The following is a 24021-nucleotide window of genomic DNA, read 5'->3' as shown; positions in this document are numbered from 1 at the left end:
ACATCAACAATCCCATCAACCCTTTGCAGATATACAGTATTATAATCATTTTGTGAATCAGCTTCACTCAAACCATAGATTCACTATTTTTCAAAGCAGACTGCATGTCGTTTTGTGTCACTGTCCACAGTATAACTTCACTGATAGCTTCAAATTTGCTCACAGTGAGTTTAACGACACATCCAATGCAGCAGTTAGGCCTTTAAAAACCATGTCATTTAGTATAGTCAGACATGTATTTTTACAGTCTGAGGAAAAGTGCCACAAAACACATTTTCTATCAAACTGATTTTGACTAAATTAAAGGAATAGTTTGACATTTTTGAGAGTCGTTAATGAAAAGATCTATTCCACTATATCTATACCATCTATACCTTTTATGTTAGTTATGAACTGCCAGCCGGGACATGGTTAACTTAGCTGTGTGTAACTAAAGATATATCTTCTTTAAAGGTGCTGGCAGATTTTGTGACCTTTGGACAGAGCCAGGACAGCTGTCTCCCCCTGCTCCTAGTCTTTATGCTGAGCTTAGCTAACCATTTCCTGGCAGTAGCATCACATTTAAGGCACAGATAGGAGAGTGGTATCTATGTTCCTACTCTGCTTCTGTGAGGATGAAACTAAGAGATACAAAGTCAACAGAACCTAAAAAAGGCATGTTTGTGACAGGGTGTAGAAGCATGAGACATGTCTGGCAACTGTGTGAAGTTTCCATTTTTTAAAAGGAGATTTAATCACTTTTCAGAGCTGAGTAACTGCCCTATTTGACCACGTTGTAGTGAGTTGTGGCAACAGAATGCAAGATTACCAACCTGAACTCTTCGTTCATAGTAGTAGCACTGACCTTTCACAACCGGTCTATTACTGGATTATGTTTAATACCACATGCTCTTTTTGTCACAGTTCGGTAAATCAGTCTATTTATTTTGAGGCAGCTTTGGTCTAAGGGAAACAGAGTGGAGAGTTATGAAATGTATGACAGTCGACACAGTTAGGGCCGAGTCGTGAAATGAGAGCAGACGAGGGGGGATGGGGGGGATGGGAAATCTACAGCTGAGCCTCTATAGGAAAAATTATCTGATCACGAGATAGCCAGACGAGGGTCACCTCACCTTGACCGGCCTATCCACTGAGCTGCACGCTAGTTACATAACAGACATACTTAACCACTCCTGTTTGTGACACAGAGGCTACAAATCAACAGCCATGACCGCAGCTGAGGAAGACCGTGGGAGATGGGTGAGGAGGGCAGAGGAAGAGAGAGAGATGTAAGGAAAGATATAGGGGGAGGCTATTGTACAGGAAACAACATAATGGATTTTTATGGACAGCTTTGTGTGCCAATAACCTTGCTAGATTTAGCTCCATTTCCGCTCAAAGACACAAAGGTACGTCACAGTCCTGTAGGCTGTCTGACATGAGCCTGTGCATTTTTTAGGGTTTAAATTTGCTTTTTCTACATCAAATAAGACAAAGTGGCAGCTCAATTGTAGCAGGAAAGACAGCATAAATCCCAAGCTGTTACCGAACCTGAGCATATGCAACAGCATGACAGCAAGCATGTGACCACAGAGAAATCAGAGGAGCAGTGGACGAGTTGCAACCTGAAACAGATCCAAGGACCAATAAAGATTAAAGTATCCATTCAACATTCTTTGAATTTGCTGTCTTGCAAAGACTTAGATGAGAAAATGGATGCCACTCACACTTAATATGAAAAATCTGTATTTTCTATTAATTTACTGCATATATACACAAACCTGGCAACTGCTTTGTGTGTTCTGCCATCTTGCAGCAGCGCCATTACTACTGTGACTGCTGCTGTCTGCTGACATTGGCAGCAGCAGAGGTTGTTGATTTTATAAATTAGCTCAGCTAACTGATGACACATTTTGGCTTAAAATGTAGACATTATGTTGTCTGCCAAATACCAGTTAAGTTTTCCATGGTAAAAAAAAAGACCCACTCCTACTAAACAGAGCAGCTGGTGTTTGGTTTAATGAGTGACTATGTTAACTGGTGACTTTCAGCTGAACGTGCCCGTAGTTGCTCCTACTATCCTTTATAAATGGTTGACGCAGATAATGCGAGATAATGAACAGATGAGTGTGTCTTTTGCAAGGACACCTACAAGTTCTGCTCCTGTTTTCACCAGCTGCCGTCACTGGGAACGACTTTTTACTGAGTCACCAGGTAACACTCACTCAGTAAACCGAAACACTGAACAGCATTGTATTTGTTCTGTTGAGTAAACAAATGTGTGTAACCACCACAGCCCTTACACAATGTTGTTAGCCCACTGACGTTAGCTACGTTAGCTAAGCAGCGTTAGCTTATCTGACATTTCTTGTTCTACAATCATTTTTTCCCCCCAAAGTTGCAGTTTAACACACGTGAACTGCACATTCCTCCTAATGTTGTCAAAAGTAGCGCTACATATAAAGTAATTATAATAGTATTAAACTGGACAATTCTTAGAGTAGCTTTCATTCAAACATGCATTGTTGTAAGGAGACGTCACAGCAGTCACTTTACTTCCTGTCCTTGCATGTTTTCATCTGTAAAAAGGACCACTCCAGCAATTATCATATTACACTTACAGAAAGTTAGGAGACTTGTGGGGGACAAATTAAAATATGAAGCTCTGACTTTCAGTCCCTGGTATGGAGCAAAATCCTACAACACTGAATCCTATATTTCCCATAATGCAACTGGATAGGATCTTTCACTAGAACCGTTGCTGGTGCCCAAGTATTTAAAACTGCACACCAACAGATTTCAGGCATTTAGTCAAAAAAAATGAATTCACAAAATAGCCCTAATGACATCATCAGGGTCATTTTTTTCCTAATTTTGGAACTCTCGCTTCAAGATGACATCATACAGCTGTCTCCACAGGTAAAGTAGTACTTCCCTGATGAGTGAGGTGTGAGAATAAAGGGCAGGGCACCAGTTCGACAATATTTCATGTGGAAAATTGGTAAAATGCCCCCCTTTAGTAATAAGGCTTAAATCTGATTACCATGGGCTACGCTGTTGCTCCCACTTAAGCAATTCAATCATTAAAAACAACAATCCAACACCACTCCTCTGATGATCAATGACAAAGTGACCCATCCACAACAGCACAGATATTGCTTTATATTTTATTTTATGTACAGTACATGTAAAAAAGAAAACAAAAAAAGTAGCCAATAACATTGACCAACGTGGGCAACAGTAGATAGCCATGTTGCTCACACATGGGAAAATCCTGACGACCCTCTCAGGCATACAGAACATTTAGACTCTCCCACTCCTCCTCGTCTTGTAAGGCTGCCTGGAAACTAGCCGAGCTTGACGGCAAACAGTCAAACCACTGATTATCAGAATGGGAGAAGTGCATTATACCTGCTCCCCTAACAAACGCACTTCTCTCATTGACAACCAGGGAGCTAGTTTTCAGCCATGATCTGGACAAAGTGTTCCCAGACAGGCGGAAGGGAGACGGGCTGGTTGGCTGAGCGTGACTGTGTGCAATCTTCGGTACGTTTTTCATATGGACCGAGCTGTGCTCGACAGCCGTGGTCTCTTGCCTTAGCTGCCCCCTCCCTCCCCCAATTCCAACAGTGCCGCTTTCAACACAAAGGTCACTAAAGGTCAGTGTTGCAGTCTGCTTTAGCCAGATGACTCAATAACTGCAGGCTCTGACTAGTAGCAAGCTTTTCTTCAGCACGCTCAGCAGTTGAATTCACAGTATTCTTACAGCATGTTATTTTTTTTTTTCTCTCCCAAAGTCACTCGTAAAGCTTTAAACTGATAATGCATAGGGGGCTTTGACACATTTGTTCACCCATGTTTCTCCAGTGGAAATGTTTGGATTTTTGTAGTGTGTGTGTGTGTGTGTGTGTGTGTGTGTGTGCGTGTGCGTGTGTGTGTGGCAGATAAGCTGAGAGAGAAACGCACCTAAGTCAAATGCGAGAATACAGTGTACACAACCATCCGTGTCTGGTGTCCCCAAAAATCATACAATAAAATAAAATAAAAAAAGATTTTTTTTTTTGTATCTCCAAGGCCATGGATAGTCAACCACAAAGACTTCTGAACTCCCCTGCTGCCTATCAGGGCTGTATCTCGCCATAGTGTTTTAGACAGTGAGCATACAGCAGGCCACCAAGGTACAGATAAAGTGCTTTTTTTTCTTAAACGTGACGCTTTAAATAATTAAAGTGATGTAAAAATGGTTCTCAGGAAAAAGAAGAGTTGGAGGGAAGGAGGAAAAGTTCGCTGACATGACACTCCTAAAAGTTAAAAATGAAATGGAAGAGAGACACAACATGATTCTGGAGAGGAATAGAGTTCAGTATAAATACATCCACAAATCCAACTAATGTCGCAGAAGGCTACGAGGATGGAACACTGATCGCTAGAAGAGCTGGAACACTCACTACTGTCTCTGGATGGAGCCGTTCACATTTTCAGAAGAGGATTTGGGGGTAAGACTTTTTAAACCGTGGTCAAACGGCTCGTGTCCGGGAGGATGAGGGGTGGGGGGTGCCTTTGAAGATGCCACCGGCTTCCTCCAACTGAACCTCGCAGCAAACACATCAGCGGCGAGGACCACGATAATGACAGCAGCAGACTGGGAGGTTTTCTTTTTGCAAGATTGTAGTAGAAGGGTGGGTCATAATAAACCGTTACAGATAATAAATACATTTGTGTCCTTGTAGTGTCGTTATTCGGCTCTATTGAAATATGATTAAATCTAGAAAATAAAAAAAGGAGGAATAGTTTAGTTCATAGTAGACCATGAGATGCCTGGCCTTTTTTTTGCTCCCTTATCCAGTCTCAACGACACTCCACCTTGGCGGCCATTTTTCAACCAGCCATGTGAAAAAGAAAAGAAAAGAAAACAAAACAAAACAAAAAAAACGGCATATAAATAGTAGCCGTGGCAACCGCACGTACTCCCTCCTGGGTCTTGATGACACAGTCTGAGAATTCAGAAAAACCTCGGAGACCTCTCTTCAGTCCTCAGCCTCTACACAAGAGAAAAAGGAGAGGGGGGGAAAGAAAGAGCACAAAGTAAAGACGATGAGCAAACAAGGCAGGTCATATATCCGGTGCTGGGAATTCTTAACACAGTGTACAAGGCTCAGCACTAAGGGAGATGTGGTTCCTCCTCAATGTGTCATGTTAGTCATCTAAAGATTATGGAGCACTCTGAAGTGAACGTCAGCTACTTTCCAGCCTGCTGAAAACCTCGGTGTAGCTGACAGAGCAAGAAAAACGCTTCCTTTATGAGCTCTGGAAAAAGCACCAAATATAGGCTCATCTTAACTCCTTAGTTTGTAGATTCTCAACCAAGCTCTTCTTGGCTACTGAGCCCATAACGGAGTAAACAGAAGGGTTGGGAGCAGCCTGTCTGTCTTTCCTATCACTCAAAAGACAATATTTAATCTTTGAGTGTGTGTTAAGGACAGGCTGTTTGGCTACACAGGGAAAATGTAGTAGGAAACCAGTTTGGCATAGCCACAGTATGGCAGTGTGCTTTTAAGGCATGAACCAAACCCTATTTTTATGCACTTGCAGTATTTAACAGTAGAATTATAATTATACCGTGTTTCCACTGCATGGTATGGCATGGCTCTACTCATCTCTGCTTTTTTTTTTGGTTTTCCACTTGCAAAAGTCGTGGGTAGTACCTTGTACTTTTTTTAGTACCGCCTGGGTTGAGGTTGCAAGTAGGGATGTCCCAATCCGATCCTTGGATCGGGTATCAGCACCAATCACGTTATTTTTACAAAACTGGAATCGGTAATAAAAGATCGGAGGAATCAAAAAAACAAAAATGGCCAGGTTTTTCATCTATGTTGTTCATTCTTGCCTCCGCTTTCCAATGTATTGTAACTGAGCGTCCTGAGTTCGCCTAACTGAGTGCAGCTAATGAGCAATAAACGGACAGGAGTCGAGACAACAGGTTCAGCGGCCACCGCTTCTCTTTATTCCGAGCAACACAGGCACACCTAAGGCGGAACCTCGCCTACCACAGCCCTACGGCAACTCTGGAGGGACAATTTGTTTACAATTCAGAATATGTTTACATTTTGTGCTGCTGAACCACCGATAAGCTTTTTGGATACTGTTTATATAAAAAACAAACCTTATGGGACAACTTGGATGCATTCTTTTTCTTTCTTTCTTAATGCTTTGCAAAGTATTGGATCGGACTCGGTATCAGACTTGGTTTCAAAATAAAGGACTCTGTATCGGATCGGATGCAAAAAAAAAAAAAAAGTGATCGGGACATCCCTAGTTGCAAGCAAGCTGAGCCGATACAAGAGTTGAAACACTGAGCAACATTGCTTGGTCAGTGATAATTGTTACTTGCGAACACATCCGGGACAAACGTTCCATTTCTAAATAGCCAAGATACCATCAATCGTGACAGCTATTTTGTATTAGCTTGACCCAGATTTTTAAAAAAAAAACTATGCTGTACACTGTGCCATAGGACTCAACGATGCTTGAAGATGATGGCAGGGCAGTTTCATGTGGCATCACTATGGCGATCAGCTGAGAATCCCATCTAAACTGAGAGGGTAATATATGCTAAGGCTGCAACCAACAATTATTTTCTGTCAATTAATCTGTTGATTATTTTCTCTATTAATCAATTCATCATTTGATCTTTAGTCAGAAAATGAAAAATGGGTTTCCCAAAGCCCAACATGACATCGTCAAATGTCTTGTTTTGTCCACAACCCAATATATGTGGACAATATATATATATATATATTTAGTTTACTGTTACAAAGGAGTAAAGAAACAAGAGCATATCACACTCAAGAAAAATGAATCGATTATCAAATCAGTTGGCTATTAATTTAATAATTGACAACTAATCGATTCATCTTTGTAGCTCTACTATCCACAGTGGGAAACAAAACAGAAAAAGAACCTGGTACCAAAAGTGAGTTGAGTTGAATCATGCAGTGGAAATGAGGTATTAGTTTCATTGTGCTACTGTAGCTGTTGGGACTCACCAGCCATCTCACTAAGCTATTCCTGTTGACAGTAAGCAGTACAGCCTGTGCCAGCATTAAAGCTGGTATTAATGTTTGTTCTGCAGCTTTGTACACAGCAACTCCTTCATGACATAAATGTAGCTGGTGTTCCAAAGGCTGGCATGGCAAAAACTAAGTATTTTATGCAGACTCATGTTCACACAGCTCACATTTCCCCAAACTTTAACATGTACATCATCAAATTAGCTATTTTAAAAGACACATAAGGACAGGGCTGGGCAATGTGACCTGAAATGTAATCACAATTCACAGTAATGATGATGACACCTTCACACATACACACCTTTGTTCTAGTACTGAACGTCTTAGTAATTATGTGCGCTGAGGATTATGACTCTTTGCGTCGTTTAAATAGATGTGAATAACACCCAACCAATCTGCAGGATATTTTAGGGTGTAGAATGCCGTCAGGATATCTGGGCTCTACAGTGTGAACATTTCAAGTAAACATAGCTCTGACTTCTGACACTTGAGTTGGCAAAATACAGATGTGCTTAACTCAAATCGTTTTTGTTGTTGTTGTTGTTTTAGGTAGCAGCCTCAGATTTTTAGCCCACACTGACCCTCACTTTCACCAGTTAAGATGACAGACAGTGATAGCAACCGCTCACATCAGCTGTCGCTAATTAATGTTAATTCAGTGAGTAACATGATAAGAGGCCCAAATTAAACTCGTCTAATGTCTGGTTAGAGGGCTCTCTGCGAGCCGCTGTCAGTGTTAAGCCAAAGATTATTTGTGACGGAGGAGACTTTTAACAACACTGGCACATCTCCTGCAGTAAAACGATCTGACTAATGGCGTCCAATCAGTTTCAGGAGTCTCCCTGTTAAACTTCAATTCATCAATGTCAATAATTAAAACTGCTCAGCTTCATAGTTATGAATCATTTGCTTCATATTTGAATCAAGTAGATTGTTAAAGGTGTCAGCTGTTATTTCAATATGTCAGATAAATATTTAATCAAAAAGTCATATCCTCTGCTGCCATTCATTTTTACTTATGTATACTGAGCTTATTTGGCAAAGTTTATTTTGGAATGAATTAATAAGACTGCCACTCAAAAACTGATATGACATATCAACTGAAACTCTTGAGCCATGACACTTTTGAATGCTAAATCTAAAAAAAGACTCAATATGGGATATGAATGGAGTCAGATTCAAAAACTGAATGTGATTGGATAACATGCTATCAGATCTGAGCTCTAACTGCAAAGCCTCAAGAAAATAAGCAGTACATCCTTAGTTTCATGACGCCTTAGTTACCTCTGTTAAGTCAATGTGACACTGTGTTTGCATACTGTATGTATGAGATATTTTAATGTTATTTTCTTTTATAAAAATTACAACTTTGGGGCACAACTGCCCTTTAAAATAAACTGTAGATCTCTGCGAACGCCTTTGTAGACTGCTGTATCTTCTTTTTCTTGGCCATACACTTTTCATATTGTATATCTATCATGTGATGGAACAAATTACTAGTGTTTCCTTTTGTAACCGCAGCTATTTTCCAACAGTATTTGCATTTCGCTTTGTTTTGCTCTGTGTCGTGTATGCTGAAGCCTAAGTGTGCTCACACCACTGACTTGGCATGTACATGTTGTGCCAGCTCATCAGTATCAGCCCTGTTGCTCCATTTTCTCTGAGTTAATGAATCAAACACACTGACATAATTAAATCAGGCGAGTGAGAGATAAATAATGTTGGTTTTGGCCAATTTTAATGTATTGCCCAGCCCTATTTTAAGTCTTGGAAAGCACAGGGACATGTTTATTTTAAACTGAAGATGTGATGCAACCACATGTAAGATCCAACTGTTGAGAACTAACCTACGTGTCACAGTGGGTAAGCAGCGATGTAATCTCTGGGCCCATGTGGCCCACAGCCTTGGCTGCCTCCAGGATGGCTCTCCGGTACATCCCTTTCTTCTTGCGGTTGAAGCGGGACCTGAAGAGCTCCCTGAAGGGCGACAATTTGGCAACGGAGAGCTGGGAGGTGGTGGGCGAACCGAACCACGCCACCTTTGCCTGGGGCCACTGGGCCTCGCAACTGGCCGTCTCCTGTTTGCGGGTGCCACTGATGCTGAGCACGCGCGCCGGCCACCAAGGGAAGCCGTGAATCTTCCCCCACACAATGTCACCCACCGCCACAGCGTGACCCTCTTCTGTAACGCACTTTGTCATGCTGCGGGTATGAAGCCGAACCGTGAGCGGCGGCACTGTCTTGCAGTCTTCCCGTGAGGGTACAGAAGATGAGGTTACGGACAGGTCTTCACCTGGGGCCAGATCGCACAGCTCTGGTGAGGTGCCGTCAGAGCTGAAGGACTTGGACTCATCTAGACTGTCGCTGCTGCAGACAGACAGGCTAGAAGAATCTGCTTTGCGCTTACGGAAATTGATGAGAAGCGTAAGGTCGCTGTGGCTGCGCTCTGCCTCCTCTCCCGAACTCCCCGACCACAACTCCAGAGAGTTTTTACCTTCCCCTGAGTCTTCAGAGTGCGGGAGGCAGGGACCAGGCACCCTGGGGCTTCGCCTCCTGGTGCCTCCTACAAGTTCTGCCTCATACTCGACCATACTCTCCTCACTCTCCCTCTGAGGGGGTCTCAAATGGATCTTTGGAGAAGGCAAGTCCTGACCCACTGTTGTAAAAGGCCTGGTGAGTTTGAGTTTGGGAATGGACACGGTGAGGCCAGACCTTGTGGCATCTAAAATGTGCCGTTGCTCCTTGGTGGGATCAGAAGGTGTCTTGCCATTTTCTCCCACACCATTCTGCACCAGCTGTTTGGGGCAGAATGGCTTGACTGAACCGTGGACTCTGGCAGGGATCTTCATGACCTCGCCCTTGCCCTGTGGAGTGCTGTAGGAGATCTTTATAACAGGACTGTGGGGGATAACGTCGCCCATGGGGAACTTCTCCCCTTCAGCGTCTCCCCTTTTGTCCTTCCTGAGGCGCTTGCTGTCAAGGCTGGTGCCATTTTCACGTCTTTTAGTGTCCTTGGTTGCAACTACATCCTCTTTTCTCGACAGCTTAGAGGGGATATCCTTGTCATCACCATCATCATCGCTGTGTAGTGCATTCTCTTTTCTAGAAGTCTTAGTGTTGCTCATGCCATCTTTGCTGTCCTCGTCACTATTCAGTGTGTTCTTGCACTTTTCACACAGTACCTGCCGTGGCCGAAGACGGATAGTGCTCATGGTCATGCGGCCAGGCTCTCGCGTCCGCCTCTTCTTTCTCTTGATTGGTCGCGGAGGGGGCTGAGGTACCCATTGGCTGTAGCTGTGGCGCACCCATAAGGGCTGAGGGAAGGGGGCTCCTTCAAAATAAGGAGGGTAAGGAGTCTGTCCAGCTGGCACTGGTGTGGGTACAGGGCAGGGGAGAGGTGCAGTAGGTATGCTGCTTTCTGGGAGGGTGTTTTCATCCTTTGGTCTGTGTGAAGCCTGGCTGGGAGATTTGGAAACCGGCTCCTCACTTAGAACTTCTGGGATTTCACAAGCCGGTGTAGGTATTGGGCAATCCCCGGGTTTTGCTGTGAATTCTGGTAGACAGAATAGCCCAGTCCTAAGATGAAGAGAAGAAAAAAAGAAGCAGTAAATGAATAACTGTGCATCTCATTGAGCTTCATTAGAGTGCAGTGACGTTCATGCAAGCCAACACAAACATTCTTGTTACACATGACAAGCATTTCTTGAATTTTTTAGTTAAGCAATTTCATCCACAAGAACGACATTGTAATGCTATGCTTGTATTTCACCATGTCAGATGACTAAAAGGGATAGTTTGGATTTTTTGAAGTGGGGTGGTATGATGTACTGATCCATAGGCAGTACATACAGTAGACCCCCCCCCCCCCCCCCCCCCAGGAGAAGTGGCAGGAGTACCACCACAGAAGCTAAGCAATGTACTGCTGTGAACTGGGGTGCAGCAGCAAACAAATTTAAGCCATCTAAAAAAACAAAAAACAATATAAGATTAAGTGACCACTATATTTAGAAAATGTTCCTTTACCTTGTCAGACAGCCTTTTCCGACAGGGAACTAAAGCTGTTATCTATGCTGTCTTCAAAGCCACCAGACCCCTTTAACAAAAACAGTAATTTTACCTTTTATAACACACAAGGTGCTACTGCTGCCTTGCTCAGTTACTGTTATGTGTGGTTTGTGCTCACTGTAATGTCCCCAGAGCGTGCTCCATGTGTCAGAAAAGGACATATTCACACCTTTAGCATTGAGCGCAAAGGCTCTGAAAATTGTCACGGCGCTTGGTTGTACACTTCAGAATTTTTGGAACAAGGCACTCACTGTGTGTGCTGCGCTTTTCAGTTCAACAGGGACGCCTGTGAGGCAAGACTGGCTGAGCAGGTTCACCCGTAGAGACATCTGACTCTTCATTGTGAGACCACAGGGATATTTAAATGGCATTAAATTATTGGAAAGAAAGTGGCTTTTTGCTGCAGGGTGTGGGAGAACATGAGGGATGGCTGTAAAAGCTAAAAAAATGCCATAATGGAAACAGTGGCAACCCAGGAGGTACAAAGCAGTATAACATAATTTTGACTTTGTCATAAGCAGCAGTTAGTTACAGTACACAAATGTGATGATTGGCGGTACGTCTGGGTTTACTACTGTTGCCAGGCAGCCTACTTTTCCATTATATTCTTCTTTTTCATTCTTCTGATAACACTAGTAGACTTTTGCTGTACCGATGAGGGCTGTCTGGAGGCAAGGTAAAGTGATCAAAATATTCAAGACATATCATACACTTAAATTGATATTGATTTTCTTTTTTTTTTTCTTTTTTTTTTATATAAAAAGGTGGCTAAAACACATTTTGCTTCTGCCACTGTCCACAGCAATGCATTGCTTAGCTTCCTTGGATTTAGTCCTGCCTGCTTCTCCAAACTGGGAAATTGGCAACGACCATCTACTGAAAGTAATACACTAAATATGGATAAGTACCTCAAACAACCCCACGTAAAAGAATTCAAACTATCCCTTTAAGGCTAGTGAGAGAGCACAAATCAAATACCTTGCTGTTTCAATTAAGCCAAAAGAAAAAAAAAAAGAGCACCCAAAGCTGCTCAAAGCTTTCCAACGAAGCGGCCTACAAAAAGCTATAAATAAGAAAACCTATTTCACCATTTTGACTTACTTTGACTGGACACACTGACAAAACTCTCCATATCACCTGTATGCTGAAAATTCTTTACGTGTGGGGGTTGGGGTTCACAAGCAGCCAGGCGCTTATCCGTCCTACTGCCTTTAGGCCACAAAAATGAAGCAATAGTATCACTGACTCTCTCAGTGAATTCATGTGGTCTTTTCGGGGCTCTAGGACCAGCAAACATGTCCAAAGAAGGCCCAACTGCCAAGGAGTCTTTGAGAGGTGGCTGGCAGGCAACAGTAACATGGCTGTGCTGCTTTAGTCAGGAGACAGCAGACAAAGAGACTACAGGATGCCCAGGAACCCCCCCCTCCCCAACATCTGACTGAACAAAAACAATCCCATGAATCACTCGGGATTCAGAGATGTAGGGAAGGAGCCAGGAGATTTCAGTTTGTTTTTGCATCCATGTCTATACGGGGGCTTATGTGTGGTGAGATTATTAATTAGTGCACATTTGGGGAGCCCATTTTCCTCCCCAGGAGAAGCAACTGGCAGGCACCTCCGAATAATAGTCTCTCGTTGTGGTTTGTTCCTCTCACCTTTTTATATGTGCCCTAAAGCAGCTGAATATTAGCCTTCACGGTGATTGACACGGCACAAACAGGGCTGCCGGTGACAGGGAACAGGCAGTGCTAGCAGTTAAGCACAGTACAAGGACGCAGCATATGACCAGCCATGATTCACAGCACTGTTGCCATTTCACGTTGTGTACAGTGAAACTAGATGCAGAGATCTGGCTGAATGATAGGCCTAGACGATGACATTTAAAAAAAAAAAAAAATGTGGGAAACAATGCCAGGAAATGTAATTCCATGAGCTGAAAAGGAAGAAGAAGTCAAATTTTGTCAGTGACAAGGCCTGAAATATAGGCCTATTTTAAGTTATTCCAAGGCCTGCCTTTTCCCATTTGGGTGGGTTATTTTCAGGACAGCTTGAGCTCTCACATGAAAAACCATCTAAGCATACTAAGGGGCAAAGCTAGTCAGATTCTGATTCTACTGCTCTATAAATAGTCTAAAGCCAGTGGCTTTTAAGGTGCACAGCACCAGGAGCAACACAAGGCTAATACATGTGACACAGGCAGATAAGACATGACACTGATACATGTCAAATTCTACCTTTGAGGTTGTCTCATTTGAACAGGACTGTGTTGTTAACTGGCAACAGTGGGCCTTCTCTTGTCAAACACAAAACCTAAGATGGTCACTGGATCTTATCAGAACCAGGTTTTAAGAAAAAGCATTACAGTTGTGATTCATCAAACCCCACATGTATCTTTATTGCCATTTTCCATTGTTTATGCAGATCAAAAGTCACTGCTTATGAAGTGCCATCCCTCAAAACAGCAACTGTATTCCAGATTATTTGAATTGAAACATCACTCCAGAAAACTAGTACACAATACAGTGCTATCTGTATGTAGAAACACATTAACACATAAGTGATATACACAATATTGCTCAGCCAGGGCCTACCCTATTACTGAATACGTTTTAGCTGCTCTGTATTAGATTAGGCTAACAATAAGCTATAGATGAACCCACTGACATTACTTATTGTTTAAGAGAAGTCATTAACAATATCTGTAGACAGGGGCATTATCTTGCCATATAGTATTTCACCGTAGTTAAAAAAAAGTATCTCACCACCTCATTATAGAGCTAAAATTAAATCAGTTTGGCATTAGCCGACAAGCTAGCAGATAGCAACCCTGTCAGCTACAATAACCTACGAGTCTTTTGTATGGGGGCCCAGTTAGCTCACAGCTAGCTAACAGCTAACTAGCTAGCTTTGACTCGTTAGCATCAAAGGTAGATTAGCCGTTACCTGAGTTTAGCAAATTAATTCCAAAGACAAATGTATAAAGATAATAGACGAAATAACACTCACTTTTTGTTGCAATCAAGTAATATCCCCGTGTAACTCCTTTCTCGGTAGGTCAGCGTCACCACCAGTGTATCGTTAACTATTTGATCGATAGTGACAGGTACCCGAGAGCCGGCCCGCAGCTCCTCGGCCACAGCCTCCATGTTTCCCGGCGTGAAGTGTCCGGCTCGGCGGTGCTCGATCCCGGCCAAGGGAGCCACGGTCGCGTCGGCTAAAGATCCGTCTCCCTTTCGCTATTGGAGCAGGAGGCTACACCAGGGCATAAAATGACGCCATCACCCCCACCAAGTCAATTACAACAGTACTGCCACCGCTGACATCACGCTCCCTGTGCTAGAGGAGCAAAAATCTCTCAAGACAAGGCCTACCCTCCCTCTGTCTCACTTTGACTTGTTTGATGCCATTCATGAGTACGGACTTAAAGCTCAGGGATGCCCCCGTTTTCATTCCGGACTTACTCTACCATTATGCTGGAAAACGGATAAAGCATGGAGCAATTTTCATGTGTTTTAAACGTGAAACCTGACAAATGTTAGATAAATATGACCTCTACATAACAGCCATCAATCTCAGATACAATTACTTACACTTTCACAACAGCATTAAAAGTGCTATTTGCTAAAACACCATTTAAATCCTTCAATCTGGCACAATACAAGAACTGTACTTCACTACATATCCACCCACTATTAATTTGAATTCTATAATTTATGTCAGCCTAAAAAGGTGGGTCAATACTAATTATAGTTCAGGTTCACCTTTATTTACTATTTCTAATTAATCCTGAATGGTAATTCAGGTTTTTATATATGATGCTATTATGTCTGGTGAGTCAGTGTAACATTTAACAACTGAATAGTTCATTTCACACAGTAAATGCATGACATTACCAGAGAGACTTTGCGTATTTGATAAACTAAATGATGATAAGGTAAGTAAATGGGAAATATGAGTCATTTCTGTACTGGGTAAATGTCTTGTGTGGAGAGGTTGTCTCATGTAAGTCTAAGAACATTTCAAAACACTCACTTGCCCCGAAACAGCACTGTGATTTTTATTTTTATGACATGAGCATTACAATGGCCATCCATTGAAGTATTAGTCTTCATAGTGGATTCTGAGTATGAATTCAAAACCACAAAACTCAAACAGACGTCACAATCCCCGTCACTTGTCAAAGAAACTCGGCCAGGTGTCTGCAGAGAAGAGAGTAAAGCAATTTCCGATATCCCTTCCCCGATTTCTCGTCCTCTCTAAAAGCCGAGCCTGAAGCTTCCTTATCTGTCATTCAGAGTTGGGAGAAACACAGCCAAACAAAAAACAAATTCAGATCAATGACCAATAAAGTTTCATACAGATGAGTTGTGTGAATAATGAAGTACAGGCCTGACCTCCTCCACATCTTGTTCTGCCGCTGCCATATGCTCACCAGTCGTGCCACTGGGATTCCTGCGATTCTCATGTATTTTTTCAACGCGGGCACGAATCTTCCGCTCCAGCTCCCGGGCTGATCTGTACAGCCACACAGGTCAAAGGTCAAAATTTCATTTGGAAATACTGAATATTGAGATGCCTAACTATAGCCAGAGGTATCACAGCCTTTATGTCTGGTCATCAGCTAATTAAAAATGCAAGCCTGTGTGTGTGTGTGTGTGTGTGTGTGTGTGTGTGTGTGTGGCTGTTTTTCCTCATTTAGGATTTAGTCTAACAATGAAAACAGAAAAGTCTAAGATGTATTATCTAATCTGGTGTTTATGGTTTTGGGAATTATCTTGCTCAAGGAGAACAAAAGAAACTGCTGATGCTCTAAGGTGGCTGTGCAGTCTTTCTTTGTCCACTAGGTGTCTCTAGCTTTCCATCTGCACTGCTCACTGTTGGAGATAATGCAAAATGCCATTTGGTGGCTACTTGTTGTCTCTGTACTCCTATGGCTCAACATGTTCTGTATCTCTGTTTAAATTGTACACACCAAATGCCCAAAAATATAAGTACAAACCATTATGCCTTATTTATTTTCTTTTTTAAATCTGCATGCAGCACGAAGGAGGTAATGGAGACAAACAGAAGCATTTATGTTTAAGGGAGGGGTTTTTAAACTCTGATATGTTTGTTCAATCAAGGCTGAGACTGAATAGCAGGAAGATGCCCCAATTTTTTTGTACACACAGTGTCATTAAACAAAGAAAATAAAACATTCCTGGCAATGTAGTAGGTCTGATTCTGTTTATAACATTGGTTCATGTCTCAAGTTGTTGTGTTCTACCTATGTTGTCTTTGGTGGTCAGTATTTTGTTCAACCAGATTTACCTGGACGCCTCACAATCTGTGATGGACAAGCTGGACGTCTGACTCTGACGAGTGTCACTGCTGTCCTCCACACTAGGTTTTGAATCTGTTTCAGCTTCCTGTAACAGAGGGCAGGTTGTTTATTTAGTGTTGAGTATCTTGTTCTAGAGTGCAGAGCTTGTGTATATATAGGATGATACAGCTGCTGCAACACACCCTACAACCATAGCCCACAGCTGCAGCTGTACAGCAGCCTCATTGTGTCAAAGTACCCCAAATTTTACTGTATATTTCAGTAAATATTTGCCCTGATGTTGTGGCTTAAATGTAAATATTATAAGCTACAGTTCAGCTGTATGCGTGGAAATGCAGCTGAATTACTCAAAACCATCCATCTGCATCGTGCTTGCCTGCATGTATACATCTGCTTTGATGGTTATATGTTGCTGCTGCGCGATCACTGATGTGGCACACTCCATCTCCATCAGAAGCACTGCCATCTGTTGCTGCCTCCAACCGCACTGTCCCCCATAACATTATAAAGAATCACTAACTCTGTTGATGCTACCACCTGAAAACTCATGAACTACCATGAAAATGTTATATCATATTTATTGTTACAGTCCTCCACCCATTATGACAAAGGAGGTGCTCTACTGCCCCCTTGTGGTTGACAGGTTTTCAGGTGGTAATTTCAGTGATGTACCCCAACACATACCTGTTTTTTTTTTCTTTGTTCTGCACGCTTCTTCTGCTCAGACATCTTCTTCCCTTGTTTGATCATGGTTTGTGCGCGCCACTTCCGAAGAGCCTCTTGGTTTCTGTGGGAGAGCCGGATAACTATGTAATGATCTGTGTCAAGGAAAATAGTCCTTGGGCTATTGTTTTTAAATGGTTGCAAAGAGGGTTGTAAACATGGACTACTCTTTATATCTTTACATTGTGGACATAGTATGGATTCCCTACTGTTGGTCACTTGGGCAAATGGCATGAAATAAAATTCCATCTTATCTGTGCTATTACCTGGCCTCAATATTCTATACAAGTCATCGAATATAATTTCATGCTCAAAATGTGGTGCAAATGGATAATAAACAGGGCATTTTTTTAACACTGAACTCAAGCTCTTATACTAGAAATTAACTTACACCTGTCTCTTCTCTTCTGGCCTCTTCCAGTGCTGTGTCTCAAACAGCGGGAGCTCAGGAATTATGCCGGCCTTGGTAGTTGCCTTTTTTCTGACAAGTAAATTGAAACAAAATGCTTTAGTTTTATTGCTCTCCCGAGCTCTGAGTCCCAGTGGAGACAGCCTGGGAGATTTTTATCACTTGGTCTCCTCTGCAGAGAATGTCATTAAAAAGTGTTTTGCTATCCTTTTCCAAGGCACCATGCCATAGAACAACTCCAAACCTCAGCACAAAAGTTATCTACTGAAACAAAACAAATTCACCTTCTCTGTCCTCCCATTAGATAGCAAACAACACTTTCAAACTTCATAGCACAGTATACCTGAGCAGGTGAAAATGATTTATGCCCAATGGATATTTTCTGCCTGGATACATTGTACCACAACAATGGCAGGAGTTATTATGCTTATGCGTATTTGCTTTCTGGCAGAGAGATGTGAGGATCAATACCAAACTCATTTCTGTCTGTTCAATATTAAACTAAAGCCTGAAGCCAGTTAGCTTAGCATGAAGACTGGATACAGCTAACCAAGCAATTTTCACAAGTAACAAAATCCCAATCACAGCACCTCTGAAGCTCACATATTAAAGGAATTCTTCCCACACAAAATGACCCTTTGTACATCAATTACTTACTGTGTGTTGCCTTGAATTTGTGGGGAGAACTTAGTTTTTCTGGCATGCCTTAACGGTGAACAAAGAATCCAAAAACAGCAAATATTCTTCATGAATAAAAGTGAACGGGGACCAGGATTAACGACAGAAAAACTACATCAAAACGTGCATTTACAAACCCTCACACAACTGGTGCAGAATAATCCAAGTCTCATTTATCCAGTCATGTGCTGGGTAATTCCAAAACACATGCATTTTCGCCAAAACGTTGCGATTTAAAACATGTCAGTATAAAGTGTCATGCACGGCTGAGTAGCATGCCTGGACACACGTGCGTTTAAACTCTCCTGCGGGGCTCATACATGTGTGTGTGCATGTTCAGGCGCGTTACTCATAGGCAGAAGTGTTTGATATTGTAATGTTGTAGCAAAAATGCATGTGACTGGAAAGAACTGAGCATACGACTGGATAAATGAGACTTGGATATTACTGCGGAGGGGTATTCCAGAAAGCGGGTTTAGTGAAAACTCTGAGTATGTTAACCCTGAAATGAGGGAAACTCTGGGTTTTCAGTTCCAGAAAGAGAGGTAAATCAAACTGAGTCAATCACCATGGCAACTGAGTCTGTGAACCTAACCTGCTCGCTGGCAGGTTTTCTTCAATAAACCCTGAGTTTTTCTCTGTCTCCTCCCTCTTACACACTGTTTCATTTCCTCATTCTTTCAGTCCGTGTCAAAGCTTGTATCGAAACACATTAATTAGCAGAGATTTACCGTCTGTCACAGTCTAAATCCTGCTGGATATTAGTTTGTTACTCAGGACTGTCTTAAGTTACTGAATTTATGCACATCAATCACTTCTTTGGACATCAGCTTTTGTCTTTAGAATTAAACCTCTGTCCTTTCTATATTTATTATTTTTTATAACACTGTGCACAAGGATCAGACTGTCAGTCTGTTAGAGCAGCTCCGAAATGTTTATTGCACATAATGTGTAGGTCTAATTATTTAAATTTTAAAAATCGGTATGAAGCTTTAGACACGTAGTATCAATCAATCAACATAATTCCTATAGCCTAATATTGGGGATTATATGTTAATATTTCTGAGTGAGCAATGGTGCAGCATTTCAGTGTCTTTAAATTTACTACATTTGTAGCTGAAATAAAGTCACGATACAAATAGATATGCAACATTTTAAAATCTACTGTATTTTAACCTCAACGTCTTTTCAAGTGCAAATCACCAAACATATTATTACTGGGTCAGACTGAGTTTACAGTCATGTCTTTATGTCTTTGATCTATAGCCTAGCCTATATGTTTTAAATCTTACAATTTTTCAGTTGCTGCCTTCTGTGTTTTTCCCGATCAGTCAGATTCCACCACTTTATCTTCATTAAGGAAATGTAAGTCTGACAAATGATGAATAAACAGACAACACTGAATAACTTTTTTATTAACTTTATGGTTAACTTATTTACACTTTCCTCGCTCTGACTCAGGCTCTTCTTTTAAAGATAAACGTGCACCGTCTGCTACACATGCATTAATATCTCTACATCCACTGGATTAAAATGGAGGCGCTGTCATTAATTACCTGTTGCCATGGTGAATCGTGGAGTCGGAGCTCCATTTATGATGGCTTTTTATTGTCGGCTTAACTCAGAGTGAACATACTCAGAGTTGACTGAACTAACTCAAATCAGCTGTTCTGGAACCGGTAACTCAGAGTTTCCCATCTCAGGGTAAATCAACTCAGAGTTCAGGGTTAGACTCAGAGTTTGTTTAACCTCCTAGCTGGAATACCCCTCAGGAGTTGTGTGAGAGTTTGTAAATAGATGTTTTGAAGTAGTTTTGCTGTAGTTAAACATGGACGCCTATGACTTCGATTCATGACGAATGTTCCCCTTTTTTGGATTCTCCGTTCACTATGGAGCCGTGCAAGAAAATTCAAGGTAACATCCATGCATAAGTAATTGATATACAAATGGTCAGGTGAGGTGTTCCTTTAACTTGTTATATCTCATTTGTCCAATCTGTCTATAAACAAAAGTGTAAAATTGACAATTTGTTGTCTTACAGGAGTGATATGTGACTATATCTCAGCCAGGACCAGTTGTCAGGCCACCAGCATGGACTCCAGATAGTTACTGGTCGCAGCCAAGAAATTGTCTGGCACATAAGATAAGAAATAAATAAATAAAACAAAATTGTGGATTGCAATTTTTACACTTATGTTTTTGTATGAAATAAACAAACAAGATATAATTAATTAATCAGTGAGCTTTAGAGGTGCTAGTACATCATGTTTCCAGTCTGTATGCTAAGCTAAGCTAACCATATCCTGGCTGTTGCTTTATATTTAATGCACACATACAAGACTGGCATCAATCTTCTCTGCTAACTCTTGGAAAAAAGCCAATAAGCATTCATCCCAAAATGTCAAACTGTAACAGAGGAAAAGCAATGTCACTTAAAACATATCTTATTCCTTTCACCCACACACAAAAGACTTACCTTTTGGTAACAGAAGGAAGACGTGACTTCGTGTTTCTGTCACCCTGCCCCGTGGAGCCCAGCTCAGCTTTGTCCAGCAGGCTCATCTTGTGTTTGAGTTCCCTAAACTTCTGCAGCTCGTCCTCATCCACTGACTCATCCTCCACACTGGACCCCATCAGCTCTGACAGCTGGAGCTTCTCCACCGCTGGCAACTCTACCAACAAAACAACCATGGCAGCTACAAGTATAATGTGGGGGCAGCCAGTGCTGGCAACAATCATTGTTGGCTACAGCTACGGTGGCTGATAAAAAGCACATGATGAATCAAGAATTAGTGATAGAATACAGAGTACTTTTCAAACTGCAGCAAAGATGTGCCAACATTTTACCAACAAATTCACATTACTAATAATAGAAGGTGAAACGTTCACCTCTTACTGCAGAGCTGAAAATATGGCAAGTTTTACAGAGTTATAAAAATAAGGAGCTGAATGTAACTTTTACCCACATGTAGGATAATAAGACTCAGGCTAAATATTCCATGTTATCGCAGCTGAAAAGGGCAGGTGACAATGCAGTATGTAAATGAATGGTGTATATCCAAATCTGCTAAACTTATACACTGCGCCAATTAAAAGAAAGGAGATTTCCCCCTGGAGACCTGGAGCCCTGTCTTCATTATAACCTTGTAGGCAGGGAGATAAATGGTTTGATTGAGGGGTTTGGCTCTGCTCATTGTGCAGCAGCAGCCTCTCCTGTGGAGGGCTGTCTTAGGCTTCTCACAGTGATTACCTCCAGACAGTGCTTAGTGACAGAGAGCTCCTGTTTAGAGCCCACAGGTTATCGATCATTTTCATCCGGCTAAAAATATTACAGCGCTGGAACAGGGGGAGGAAAAGAGTCAGCCGAGTGGCACGTGCTGTCTCCAAGGGAACAGAAGTCACACCAGTGAAGTGGTACCAGGGCAAGGAGCTATTTTTGTGGCCAGCCGTCCTATCTTTGACAAAAAGAGCAGATGGCTGGAATGCACGTGCATACTGAACACCTTGCTGCTGCACTGTTCAAAGTTAAGGTGCCTTTGATTCACCTGGGGGGCTCTTTCCCATGCTAACTGGCCGCTTAGCCATCGCAGTCCTGAGGTACTGGAGGATGCTCTGCAGCCCCTGGCTCACAATGTCTTGTGGAGGGAAAATGATGGGGCAGTTCCTCAGGTTTAGGCCTTTGAGGGTAATTACATTTCCTGGGAAAAAAATGACAAATAAAGAATCCCTTACAACAATATTTACAGGCTATACTTTTTGCGTTTAGCTGACACTCACTGAAATTGATTTACAATAAGTGCATCCTACACACTGTACACTTCCTTAGTTACCAACGTAATTTACTGAGCAGGGAAGCAACAGTGTATGAGCAACAGTATGAGTGACAACAGCTAAAAGGAATGCAAAATATGCGACACCCTTTTGTGTGTTTTTTCTATTAATAACTTAGTTATTCAGTGCAAGTAATCCCACTCTAAATTGCTGCAAGTGAAGCTTAGTGAAACTGATGAAACAGGAAGACAGCTTGTTATCTGAAAGAACAGAGACATTGATCGCTGGTAAAGGTGACTGAGCTCAACGAGCTCAACTCACCCAACTCTGGTGGAAGTTCTGAGATTGGATTTCCTTCCAGAAGTACTGTTCTCAGAGATCTGTATGAAGAAAATCACAGATACATGATTGCAAGGGCTGTGTAGCAACACATGTTTAGTCCTGAAGTGTACACGAGGATATTGTACAATAAGTGAGAAAGAATCTTTTTTTTTGACTCACGTTGGAATCTTAAATTTAATTTTTGGACCATATGCTACTAAACAAAACTCTAAAATAGAAAAATTCCTATCTAAAGCTGTTCTGAAATGTGACAAAGAGGAAACTACTCCCATGGTGGCCGAAAGGATTGGAATCATTCAGAATATATTTCAAAGAACAGTTGCATAAGTAACCTACCTGTGCAAGCCAATTTGGGCGGGTAGTGATGTAATTTGGTTATTTCTGAGGTCCAGCCACAGAAGGTTTGGCAAGCTGATGAACATTGAATCTGGGATACTGGATATCTGGTTGCCTTCAAGATATAAATACTGGAAACGATACAATGAGCAGTCAGAATTAATAGAACAAATGCAAAAGAACAAATTGTACTAAGATATAAAATTGTTGGAATAAAGTGAAGCTAGGTGGATAGAGGCTGACAAATGCATGTTGAGTCCAAACTGACCTTTAGTGAGCTATTTTTCAAAATACTTTCTGGAACACGTTTCAGCTGAGTTCTGCTCAGATATAATGTCTCTGCTGAATAAGATTCAGGGAGCTCCTGAGGCTCAGCATCCTCAGGCAGAATGTGGGGGGTCTGTGGTTTGTCAGCACTGTCCCCTAACACAAAACTCAGCTGCAGGTCAGGAACCTCCTCCCCCTCCTCTAGGGATGACATGGTAGAAGTGATGATGCTGAGATGTTTGGTGTCCACAGACCACTGCTCATGGTGTCCAAGTCCTTGTGTCTGAAACTGAGAAAGTGTGTAACACATTCAAAGGGCAGGTTTCATCTAAACAGCAGAAGAGTAATTTACCTGCTAGCTAAGTTATTCATTCATTCATTGCTGCTGCCTAACTTTAGCTAGCATTAGCAAACAGTTCAACTACTGTACAACTTCCGTATTAACGTTACCTGGAATATGAATAAACATAGTCGTAGTCTGTGAACTCGTCTCGGTCTCTTCTTCAAGTTAACACTTTATTTAAACGGTAAAGACATACCCTGGGAAAATGTCACTTCTATGTGCCGCCTAACGAGTTATACGTCGTTACCAAGGCAACGAGGTCAACACAAACTACGGCAACCGTCCACGTGCAAACAAGGCGAACTGCATCCGTAATGTATCAACCAGAGATTTTTTTTTAAATACTGTGTAAATGTGAGCAGGTCACATGCCACATTCAACGCCTTTATATATTTTACACTTTTTAACATGCAGTGTTGTAACAGAGCTGATAAACCCAGTGAGCATGTGTATTGCAGACAAAGTGTTAAATCCTTTTTCCCCCTCAGTGGTTCGGCACCACCCATCCATCTCCTAATGAGATTGTAGAATAATTCACTGAGGTTCATTTAGACTGACGGAAAGCAGCATCAGTTTCCTGCTGGTAACAAGCGACGAAAGCCCCCCCAGTTTCTCCCGAGCTATCCTGGCTTCACCTACAGAGGCTGGTCTTTATGTGTTGATATGCATGACAGTCTGTGATACAGGGCTACGTCGACTACAGTCACTGGCCAGC

General features: G+C 42.0%; 2 protein-coding genes across 4 annotated transcripts; both read right to left on the bottom strand.

Annotated features, from left to right (window-relative positions):
• Positions 1 to 3132: 3132 nt before the first annotated feature.
• Positions 3133 to 14534, bottom strand: pwwp2b (PWWP domain containing 2B). The gene is made up of 3 exons (XM_050071416.1): positions 14121 to 14534; positions 8901 to 10625; positions 3133 to 5020 (listed from the first exon to the last, which is right to left on the bottom strand). The coding sequence occupies exons 1-3, from the start codon at positions 14258 to 14260 to the stop codon at positions 5014 to 5016; spliced, it is 1872 nt and encodes a 623-aa protein (XP_049927373.1). The 5' UTR covers positions 14261 to 14534; the 3' UTR covers positions 3133 to 5013.
• Positions 14535 to 15156: 622 nt separating this feature from the next.
• On the bottom strand, positions 15157 to 23843 carry LOC126406850 (leucine-rich repeat-containing protein 27-like). Of its 3 annotated transcripts, none has more exons than XM_050071377.1 (11): positions 23414 to 23843; positions 22965 to 23246; positions 22697 to 22827; positions 22340 to 22398; positions 21793 to 21945; positions 20724 to 20919; positions 17552 to 17641; positions 17122 to 17224; positions 16425 to 16522; positions 15509 to 15629; positions 15157 to 15398 (listed from the first exon to the last, which is right to left on the bottom strand). In XM_050071377.1, exons 2-11 carry the CDS (start codon positions 23175 to 23177, stop codon positions 15285 to 15287), a joined length of 1278 nt encoding a protein of 425 aa, XP_049927334.1. In that variant the 5' UTR covers positions 23178 to 23246; positions 23414 to 23843; the 3' UTR covers positions 15157 to 15284. The 3 variants fall into 3 exon arrangements, with proteins under 3 accessions (XP_049927334.1, XP_049927333.1, XP_049927335.1); XM_050071376.1 differs by having other exon boundaries at positions 22965 to 23252; positions 23414 to 23842; XM_050071378.1 differs by lacking the exon at positions 21793 to 21945 and having other exon boundaries at positions 22965 to 23252.
• Positions 23844 to 24021: the final 178 nt, after the last annotated feature.

Source organism: Epinephelus moara, chromosome 19 (genome assembly GCF_006386435.1).
Source record: "Epinephelus moara isolate mb chromosome 19, YSFRI_EMoa_1.0, whole genome shotgun sequence".
NCBI lineage: Eukaryota > Metazoa > Chordata > Actinopteri > Perciformes > Serranidae > Epinephelus > Epinephelus moara.
Note: the sequence above shows the minus strand (reverse complement) of the source record. Positions and strands in the feature narration are given on the sequence as shown.

What these genes read in the sequence shown, in the direction of transcription:
- LOC126406850 (XM_050071377.1), bottom strand. Translation starts at nt 23,177, where the DNA reads ATGTCATCCCTAGAGGAGGGGGAGGAGGTTCCTGACCTGCAGCTGAGT. An exon ending in TGAAAAATAGCTCACTAAAG is followed by an intron (nt 22,828 to 22,964) that starts GTCAGTTTGGAC and finishes TATCGTTTCCAG; the next exon opens with TATTTATATCTTGAAGGCAA. An exon ending in CATGGGAAAGAGCCCCCCAG is followed by an intron (nt 20,920 to 21,792) that starts GTGAATCAAAGG and finishes TTTTGTTGGTAG; the next exon opens with AGTTGCCAGCGGTGGAGAAG.
- pwwp2b (XM_050071416.1), bottom strand. Translation starts at nt 14,260, where the DNA reads ATGGAGGCTGTGGCCGAGGAGCTGCGGGCCGGCTCTCGGGTACCTGTC. An exon ending in TTACTTGATTGCAACAAAAA is followed by an intron (nt 10,626 to 14,120) that starts GTGAGTGTTATT and finishes TCTTCATCTTAG; the next exon opens with GACTGGGCTATTCTGTCTAC.